General features: G+C 38.0%; 1 protein-coding gene across 1 annotated transcript; it reads right to left on the reverse strand.

Moving 5' to 3' along the window:
- Positions 1 to 4,486: 4,486 nt before the first annotated feature.
- Positions 4,487 to 10,731, reverse strand: LOC124157524 (39S ribosomal protein L38, mitochondrial). Its single transcript, XM_046532335.1, has 8 exons — positions 10,594 to 10,731; positions 10,379 to 10,525; positions 10,099 to 10,304; positions 9,692 to 9,810; positions 8,577 to 8,735; positions 8,357 to 8,493; positions 8,186 to 8,273; positions 4,487 to 4,782 (listed from the first exon to the last, which is right to left on the reverse strand). Exons 1-8 carry the CDS (start codon positions 10,721 to 10,723, stop codon positions 4,581 to 4,583), a joined length of 1,188 nt encoding a protein of 395 aa, XP_046388291.1. The 5' UTR covers positions 10,724 to 10,731; the 3' UTR covers positions 4,487 to 4,580.
- Between the last annotated feature and the right edge of the window lie 102 nt (positions 10,732 to 10,833).

Raw genomic sequence — 10,833 nt, forward strand, 5'->3', positions numbered from 1 at the left:
GAAAAAAAAATCCGCTTCAACTGCCGTGAAGCTCACTATCAGCTGCGAGGATATCGATATTCGACAGAAATCACCATCTTATTATACCAACTATTTTCTTGCTTAAAATGGTTAATTAACGTTAGAAATACGTCGTGTTTGGTATCATTCTTTTTTGAATTACGTGCACATCACTAATATCTCAATATAATAGAAGTATAATACCAATTGCCGAAACTCATTTTTACACACCTTTTGGGCTAATAGGTGATTCATGCAGCAGTTGACATCCAGAGGTGGGGATCCTAAAAGCAGGTCAGCTAAAAAAAAGTCAGCCGTCGAGAAAGGGGGAAGCGTGAATAAGGTTTCTTTTGTTCTCGAGTAACTTGATATTTTCTTTCGAAGCTAAGGTCTTCGTAATACGATCCCTGCTCGAGCTGGGATCTTTTTTTTATTTCGGAGAAGAGGAAAGCTTCAGACGGGGAGAGGCGAGTGCTGAATGGAGGGGGATACCGGATCTTGGGAAATGCGATAATGTAACTATCCCACGGCACTCAGCTTCTCCCTATCGTATTTCAATCTCCTGGGGAAGATTCAAACTATGTGTCTGTCGTTATTAGCCATAAATAACACGTAGTAAACACTTCGTCTCATTTTCGTCAAACGATAAATGCGGGAAAATTATACGACGGGACCGCGATCTTCAAACGATAAATGCGGGAAAACGATACTTCGGGGAACGATATATGCGGGAAAAAATTACATTGTCCTTATGGAACTTAATTTGGCACCAAGAGCGGCGAACGATGAATGCGGGAAAACGATGAATGCGGGAACGATAAATCGGGGTTCCACTGTACATTTAATGCTGTACCTTAAAAAATCATTCTCGGGTGGTCAACATTATTCCGCCTATATGATTCTCTGCCTTAAAAATACTTTTCCAATGGCAAAACACAGAATCACATTCTCAAAAGATACATAATTTTACAACTTACGCACAAATTAAATTCATTATGCAGGTTCAAAGTTTGTTTCTCATTTCTCTCTAGCCCAACTATGCCTAGAAAAGGGGACAACAAGTATTCATTTTCCATGCTCAACATCTTGTGGCTGAGCTTTGAGCAACCGAGTATGTCTAGCTGGTTGTGGATGGTGGGCCAACCTCTAGATAAGTAAGCCGCGATATAAGCGAGTTAACTCCTCAAATAAGCAGTTGCGGACAAAAAGTGACAGCACTACAAAGTGGTATGGGTCCACCCTTGTTTATGATTGGCCACCTAAATGATACTTAAAGCCTGTGAAGATGATGTGATTTGTTGATGGAAGGCAGCCAAGAATTTTGCTTCCCATCACCCAAGGAGAGAGTAGTAGTTTTTCTTTGTGTGAGTGAAGGTGGAGACCATAATGGTTAGTACAGCAACACTCATTTCACTGTAATCGTGGTAAAATATCCTTAAAGGCTATTGAACTTCAATGTGGAAAGTATGCAAGGGGAAACGACCACAACCTGAGGATTCGCAGCTATTTCACCCATCATTTTAACACGTTGCGTACTGGGGTATTTAAATTCCTAGGAATGCCGATTCTGGGTGGAGGTGTTGTGATTGGAAATATGCCTTTGGTTTAAACATGGTTAAAAACCTAATGTTTAGAATATAACTTTACCCAATCAAACATTATGATGCATCAATTCATTATGAATAATGAACAACAACTGAAAACCTACTAACAAATACGTATTTTACGCTTTAAAATTGTTTAGGTTGACGCGCCTAAATGACAAGAATCTTCGTCATCCGTCCGGAATGTTCGGGGAAAAAAATTACGAGAATTCTCACCATCCGTACGCAACGTGTTAAAGACGTGATGGCATTCTTTCAATGAAATGTCTTCCAGAGGTAAACTAGTCCCCCATTCAGATCTCCGTGAAGGTTGAACTTCTCAAGAGGGTACATTGATTGAAGGTAATAAAATAATGAGGATATGAAAATGTAATAAGAGATTGCTTAGGACCTGCCCAAGGCTAGAAAACTTGAAGGTTGAAATGCATAGATTGGACCTTGACTTGCTAGGATTCAGTGAAATGTAGTGGCCAGAAGAAGAAGGAGACTTTTGGAGTGGAAGTTATAGGATTATAAACACTTGGTCTGTAAATGGTAGCAAGGGATGGGATTATGTTGAGAAGAAGTGCTAGAATGCATATGAGAGATCTCAATAGAAGGATAGTTATGTTAAAAATAGAGACTAAACCAGTAGGTACAGTAGTTGTACAGGTTTACATCCCTACAACCGATAACAAGGATGAAGAAGTTGAAAATGCCTATGAAGATATCACAAAAGTCATCAAACAGGTAAGGAGTGAAGAAAACCTTATTTTTTTAGGTGATTGGAATGCTGTTGTTGGCAAAGGGGAGGATGGAAGAATAACTGGAAAATACAGATTAGAAAATCAAAACCAAAGAGAGAAAGGCTCCTGGAATTCTGCACTGAACGCAAATTAGTGGTTGCCACTGTCCAAGAATCACATGCAAAGATATTTATGGAAACTGCCAGGGTACAAAATATTTCAACCACACTATATCTCAGTGAAACAGAAATTTAGGTGCAAGATAAAGGACACCAACAAACTCCACCATTTCGTACTCCACGGCCAATTGAAACTACTGCCTATTCAATTATGACTGCAATGACTAGTAATTATACATAGTGAATGGTAAATTTGTGTTAATATAATTTAAAAAATTACACACAGCCCTTCAGTCCTTCCCCTTCAAATGATTGAGGCCAAGAATTTATCAAAAAACACAAACAAATGGAGGTGTAACATCAAATGCTAGTTTAAATCCATGCTTTAAATCTCTGAATACATATGTACATCTTTTCTTTCTGAGAAATGCATCCAGTAACTTCATCAATAATGTGGCCCGTGAGTGATCAATGCCTCATCAGAGTATGCCATGAAAATTCCCATCCTTAATAAAAGTCATTCTTAAAGTATTTGATCTGGATACACTTGGCAATTTCTAGCAAGTATCGGTGGCCAATGTGGACGTTTTTGTTCTCCGACACTGCCCATCCATTGACATCATCAACTGAAATGATTGAAAGAAAATAAATTCCCCAGGGCCGTACTCTTTGGTGGGCAAAGTATTCATTAGTCAGTATAACTCATTCTCCTTTGAGGAGGCCTGCTTGGCAGGAGAAACACCTGGTGTCAGGAGATACTTCTTGGGCACTTACTACCCTTCCACCTTTCCCAACTCCCGTGTGCTCGACGGTCACTGTCGTAAGCAAGAGCTTCACAAACCTGTGTGAGTGCGTGTGTCCTACGCGGACATTAGTTCCTTGCAGCAAATCCGCGAGGTGTGTGAATGAGAGCGTGTTTTTCTTAATTTATAATTTTTTATTTCTTGTGTGCTCGACGGTCACTGTCATAAGCGAGAGCTTCACAAACCTGTTTAAGTGAGTGCGTGTGTCCTACGCGGACATTTGTTCCTTGCAGCAAATCTGCGAGGTGCATGAGTGAACTGCGCATTTGTTTAATCTCTTAGTGTTTTATCTTGTTTCTGTGTTTTACTCCCCTTGTTAGTATTGTAACTTCTCACCCCGCACTTTTCCCACCAAAGAGTACGGCCCTGGGGAATTAATATTCTTTCAACTGTTTAACGGCCGTAGATCATTCAATCACTTATAACTGAAATGATGTTTTCATAGAATTATTCTCCCTTGATCTTCAACTCCAAATTACACAACGTTCATGTAGTAAAAGCTCCATTGACAGGACCAAGAAAATTGTGAATTTTTTTGTCATGTAGTTAGGTATAGGGAGGCAGGTTGCATTGTCATTGGATGAGCAAATAGTTCGTGCAGATTGTATAACACCTGCAGTGGCCTCCTTTTGGGACGTTTTTTGAATGAGCACTGAAAGCTCTATGTCATACAAATGGAGCTTGTGTATTACATATAAAATCTGTTGCATGAATAAACTAATAGATAGGAATTCCAAACCCCTTCCCGATGAGCAAGAAAGCTGAAATGTTGTATTGAGGTGGAGTACTAAAAGGGATTTAGAGAAAAAGTTTGGAAATCCTAACTTTCTGCATCCTTACCCTCTACGAAAATTCAAAATGACAGGAATTCCAGTTTTGGGGATGTCCCTTAATTACTTGACGTGACTTTTGGACCTCCCCTTAATGAGATACTGTAAGATTTGACTTGACCCCCTCCCTCTAATCTCACATGAGGTAGTTAAAATGGGTATTTTCAGTGTAAATTACCATAATAATGCCTCCTTAATCACCATGCCAATACATATCTGTAGCTATAGGTATTTTCATCAAATACCATTCATTTCATCCATTAGTAAATGTTTTTCCTTGGAAATTTTTCTCATATATGTTTTGTAATAAGTTATGAATATATAATCAAAGCTGAATAAGTTAAAATCATCAAAACCAAATAAATAAATACATATTCCTAAAAGTTTCAAATCATCAAGTCCAAGATTTTCATAAATAATTTATAAATAAAATTCATGACACGTGTAAATAACATACTTGTTAAAAAATTATTCTCCAGCACAATAACATTACAGCCATCTAATGATCATTAACTCGACCCCATCCCATTCTTTCTTTCTTCATTTCCAACCGAAGCCATGATGGAACCTTTGCACTAATTGGGAATGCATTAGGATACTTTGGAGGAGGATCTGGCTTCTTAAATGGGTGTTCCTTTTTCAGTTTTTTCAGCAAAAACTCTTTGGCAATCTCTTTCTCGTCTCTGTATTTGTCCAAGTATCTGGAAAGGAGAAGTACATACGACATTAGTGACCTCCTTCATGCATTAAAGTGGTCAATTAGGAGCTTGAATTTAATTCTTGAGTCATTCCATACTAAATGAACTCCAAAAATGAGGTTTGGCTCCCACTGACTTAGATTTTGACAAAACTTAGAACATTCCATCCCTCCACTACGGTATGAAAGAAGCCAAAACATTTTTTACCAAGCTTCAATAGGGTGGTTTCCTATTAAATATTTTTTTAAATACCTGAATCAAGAGATTATTACTCCTGGAATACATATTTCACGCTTTTAGATTTTTAATATTGATGCAAGATTTTGCACTCTTTACATATTTATACCTAAAATAATGGCTTAATGGATTGCTTTCTTAGGACATAAAATGTGAGCAATTCGGAGCTTGAGCAAAGGATTCCAATAACCCAACGACCAAAACTTGCAAAAAATGTCCCAAATTCAAAGACCTACACTGGGATACAAGAATGTTTTTATGTGATAAAAAGGGAATGTATAACTAATATAGATGGTTGAGTGGGAAGAAATTATTTGAATATTCATTATATAGTATGAGAAAGTCATCAATGTTAATGTCTGTTTGCGTGAATGATTTTTGTGGACCGGAATGGAACATGTGCGAATGCATGAACCAAATTAGAACAAGTTCTATTTTCTGTGCATGTATTCACATAAGTTGGGTGGTTACATGGTGCATTTTGGCGTTCACTCATTTAGACATTAACCCGTACGTGTTAATGTACCGTGTGAACAGGCCTTTAGAAATTACTATAAAATTATGTAATTTTTATAAATGGATAATATAATTTAGATGTGAACTAATATAATGTCACCATAATGACAGTGTAAAATATTGCCAACAGAACATAGTTTGAGAGAAAAATTAAGCAATGAAGAAAATTAAAGAAATTCAAATGTTTTTTACACACAAAACCATATAAATAGAGGTCTGTGAAAGTGGTTTTATTTTTTGATAAAATTCATTTTAAAACCATGTGTTTTCGGTGTTATAGAAAATCTTGCCGGTGTTATCATAACGCTACAATTTTCCCACGTTTATAGGCATTTTATTATTTTATGGTACACGTTTCATGAATACTTAAACTTTTATGAATCATTTTACATAACATTTAACACAATTTTGATTGTACAAAAATTTATAATAAAACTAAATGAAAGAAATGGTTCAAGTTATATTGGTTCAAGTATGTAGTCTCGGTGAATACGATCGGCAAATGCGAAATCCCCACTACCTTATATGTGTATACTTTGAGAGCCATTCCAGAATTTTTGGATTGTCAAGTTTCTCTACACTAAAGAAAGCTTTAAAAATGCGTCAGTAGTAGCAACATGAAGCTCCTCCCTCGCTTTCTTTGACTGAGTGTTCAAATGATAGGTGTCATTTTTCGGGTCCCTTTTCTTTAGCACGTTTATGTGTATCGCTACTGATGTGCGTTAACAAGGTGTCACATCTTTCAAATTCAAATCTTTTATCGCAAACTTTGCACAGTAATACTCCGTTTTTCATATAAAATCCTTCTGAGCTGAATTCACTTGCCCTGGTATGAACAGCATCACTAGCTTTTGGCATTTTAAAATTCCTTTCCTTCATTCGATATTTAAAGCTGGAATAACGATAAAAAAGTCCAACTGCAAAACACAACCTATCACGATGGTGTTTTCAAACTGAGTGCTGGGTAGCTTCGGTATAACCATAGTACTGTATAACTTAAATTGGCCAAAATGTTTCATGTCGTGGGTTCCCTTTCGATACCCCTCGCCCAGATGTTGAGGGAAGGTATGACAGCAGCTAGATAAAATTAAATCACTTAGTTTTGATTACAGCTGTTGCCAATCAGTCAGGAAAGGCAGTGAAAGAAGCATGCATAACTAAACATAATCGGATTCTTGGAAACTTGAAAAATTATTTCCCTCTTATCGATCCTGAAACATCTAGAATGAGACGCTTTCTCACCTGAAGAATTAAATATTAGATTTGGCCAATGTCGAAATGATTTTTTTTGCATTGAAGCTCAGTGGAGAGCCGAATATCCGACGATCCGTCCGCTAATAAGGAGAACCCCCTCTCCTATCCTTTCTGTTCCTTCCTTCCCTTCCCCCAACTGCTAGTGCTTTCAAATAACCATACGTGTCTACGGATGTCTTTGAATCAAATCGCACAGATGACGGCATGGCGCTGTTGACTGCCACCGTGGTCACCACGGCACCAATTCCAATCCGGCCCGGCGTTGTGCGGTGTATGGCATGAAATACAGGCAGTGCTGCATTGAGGCCGCTATCTAACGAAACGACTTTTTGCCGGCCGCCGTTCACGTCACAACACCGTGAAATTCAGGCCGCTTTCAGACGAGATGACTCTCTGCCACGCTATGGGCCGTGCCGTGAATGGCGGCTCATTCCCAGCCAGCGGCCGTGTTTAAGTCAACGAAATTGTTACATTAGACCCACACTCAAGGTTTTCCTGCAACAAGTTATCCGATAACACTGTCTAATGTGTCACGGTGAGTCACCGGAATTACTGCTCGGCATTGACGCGTACCGGGCGGTTGAGCTTGTACATCCGCTCTTCCGCGGCCGCGCTAAATTCTTTCCGCACATTTTTAATTCATAATATCTAATTCTTCAGGTGAGAAAGCGCCTCATTCAAAATATTTCAGGATTGATACATTGGGAATCGAAGAGAGAGGCTGTGATAAATTTAACGGCAAATTCTGGCGGAGAAATCACTACAGTGTGCGATATTACGCGGATGCGTTATGCGTGAGACTAAACGAGCCAAATGACCTTGGAATCGTAATGAGATAGAGCAAATGAACGTCGGCAATGTTAAACAATGAAGGCTTAGGCTTTAATAGATGATGACTCATTAGTTGTGATTTTTTTTGCTAATCCACCTAGAATCGCAAAAATGCGAAATTTCGTTTTTATTTACCAATTTCGCGATATCGCGCCTCACGAATTTCACAGACCTCTACATATAGAACTCTTTTAATGCAGTATATACTTACTATAAAATTATTTCTTATTTTTGCCATATTTTTACAAGTCTGTATAGTTTCAATAAGCATGACAAAAAATCAAAACAAATTACCCATAAAAATAATGCTTGAAACACTGGAAGGCAAACGGATAGCAGTAAGCCTCCACATGCAGAGGCTGTCGATTTTGCATTTGATTCCCTATCCCATCTCAACATGGTGTGGGCAAATTCATCCCCTTCAATCTCCACAGACTTAAATTTAACATGAAGTGCCTTCATTAAAAGAATATTACCCCACAGGTAGAAGGCACATTTATTTCCAATTTTATTTTTTATGAACTTATTAAAGAGGAAAAAAACACCAAAGATAAAGAAAAATACTTACATATTAAAGGGCTGGCGAAGAGGAAACCATACCTGAGGCTTTATGTATGGTTTAGGAAAATCATACTCATAACATGGCTCCTTCATCACTGAAAACAAATTAATTACATTTGAAATTAAAAATAAAATCCTTACAACAAGGTGATTCCCCGTGAGAGAAAGAGTTTCTTACCCAGGACTTGGTGAAAGAAGTCAGTTAAACTAGGATGCCAATCGGTTTGGAAAAAGGAGAGTCCAGCAGGAGTCAAAAGATCTTGATGCTTTCTATAAAAATCTTCTGTTTTGAAAGTCCTCTCCGAGAGTATGATGCTATATTTTGAAATTAAAAAAATATGTAACCACTCAAAGCACTCAGGCCAATAAGAAATAAAAACAAAAATATAATAACTTACCCAGAACTAAATTCTTTCAGGTCAGTATAGTCTATTCTTTTTTCTTGTTTGTAAAGGACAAAAATACATCTCTGATAGCCAACACCTTTGGGAGGAAAAGGCTGCAGATAGCTGAAGATAACCTCTCCCTTTGATAAGTCACTGGCAGGAATATTCCCACTAAGAGCGATAAGCAAAAGAGAAGTCACTGCATTATGACATTGACAAAATGTATATGCACGAGCATAGATGATATTATGCAGAGGTAAACCTTTGAAATAATAAAGGGGGATTTTGCAATGAATACAGAATACCAACAGAGGGGTAACAAGGGGGAGTTATGCTTTTCTGGTGTGGGGGGAATGGAATTCATCACCAGTATTGAAGGGTAGCATTCCTGGATTTCTCCATACTCCCATGCCTTGGTTAGTGCAATTTCAATATAGCACAAATTCGTTCCTCGGGGAAAAATCCTTGGGTACGTTTCAAAGGAAAACTTTCCATCTCTTAATGCAGCGGTTCCCAAACTTTTTCTTCCCGCGACCCATTTTAGCTCATTCTTTTTAGCCGCGACCCCCTAAAAATGGTCGTCCAAGTTTAAGTACGTTGTTCACCATATTATTAGTATGTCGCGACCCCTTTCCGAACGGCCTACGACCCCCACTTTGGGAACCGCTGTCTTAATGTCTACAATGAACAGCCCCACCCTCATGGGCTTCAAACTAGACATGGAATGTAAATTCACCAGTTCCTTGCATTGGTATACTTCCTCACTTGGCACTTCAAATCCCATAAATCAGAGAGGGACAGTCAATTTTACAAAGTGAGACGCTATTGCTGTCATAACCGTCTGACTTGTAGTTTGCCATCATCAAAATAAGTCAAAAATCGTGAGATGGTTTGACGCAGTTCTCCATTCCGCTCTCGACTACCCGCAGGCCTTATCATAATTACATATTTCCTCTCTGTTACACACTTATATAATCGATCATATGTAATATGTATACAGTTTGCCATACTATGGAAAAATGAGTGAGAGTAAACATACTATATCAACTAACTCTATAACTTAACTCTAGTGGCTTTACTAGCCAAAATCATTAGTGTATTCAAGTGTATAAAAATATTTAACTCACATGAACCAATGGACACATTCGGAGTTAGAATCAGTCAGATTCCCATCAGGGTTAGTGAGAACCAATGTCCATAATGTGCCTTCATCAGCATCATATTTCACTTCAGGAGTCTGTGAAGCCTGTAAAATGCATAAAAATAATTGAGTTTGCAATAACTGAGTTGAACAAATTATATAATGTTCTGTTTTTCTGTACAGATACATGAGCAATATTGTACTATTACTTCAAAAAAGTTATGCATTAGGGATGAGCTCCTTGTATGTATTGTAGCATATTGATACACTTCATATCCAACGCAAATAGGTAACTGAACAGGCTTGAGTGACTATGTTTTTACTGAGAGCTGGTACATTAGAAGTATGAAATAATTTTTCGATTAAATTCCACAACGCAACGATAGGTCATACCTCATTTGGCTTTATAACATTTCCATAAAAGGAAGGAATATTAACTTCATCCATTTTGTATCTGATATCAAGCGGTACAACTGGCGTAAAGTAGGCATCGCCGAAAAGGTGTTCAAATACTCCGTAATGTTCGGCTATGCGTTTGACCTGGCTAGGGCCCTCAGTGGCATTCCACTCTCTTTTCACTTCCTCCAATGGCACAACGACTATAAAAGAGAATATGATGTGATTAGACTGTTAATAAACAGTGGTTATTAATTCAGTAGGTAACTAAACCGACGTTTTCTTAATCTCGCAAGCTTTTCCAAAGATGCATCATCCTTCAGGCTACGACTATGTTGAATCCTATCAACTCTTCTTCCATCTTTACTTGGGGAATATCCGATATTTACTTTGAAATTAACATTTGGATCGCTCCAATTTCTCTCTGAAAAAAAGGAAAATTAATTACTCATGCTGAAAAGTACACATGTTACCTTCTCTATTAAAGCTTACCTTCCAGTCTTTCTTTTAAATTCTTGGCTATTCCAGGACTTTTCCCCCGCAAGATATAACGATTCCTGATGAAATGAATGCATAGTGGGCTGACTTCGAGAACTCCGCGACGATAAACTGTGAAAATCATCTTGATTACAAGGAAATTCTCTGCGACACAATAATATTTACTATGAACCGGCCATGCTTTTCACGCTTTTCACTTCTCTTCACAAATTTCGAACCTTGCGAACCAGCTGA

This window comes from Ischnura elegans, chromosome 1, assembly GCF_921293095.1.
Source record: "Ischnura elegans chromosome 1, ioIscEleg1.1, whole genome shotgun sequence".
Classification (NCBI taxonomy): domain Eukaryota; kingdom Metazoa; phylum Arthropoda; class Insecta; order Odonata; family Coenagrionidae; genus Ischnura; species Ischnura elegans.

Excerpts from the sequence above, each read along its gene's own strand:
- LOC124157524 (XM_046532335.1), bottom strand. The coding sequence starts at position 10,723 with ATGATTTTCACAGTTTATCGTCGCGGAGTTCTCGAAGTCAGCCCACTA. Across the intron at positions 9,811-10,098 it reads ATGTTATAAAGCCAAATGAG|GCTTCACAGACTCCTGAAGT; the intron begins GTATGACCTATC and ends TGCATTTTACAG. Across the intron at positions 4,783-8,185 it reads CTTCGCCAGCCCTTTAATAT|ATACTTGGACAAATACAGAG; the intron begins GTAAGTATTTTT and ends TCTCCTTTCCAG.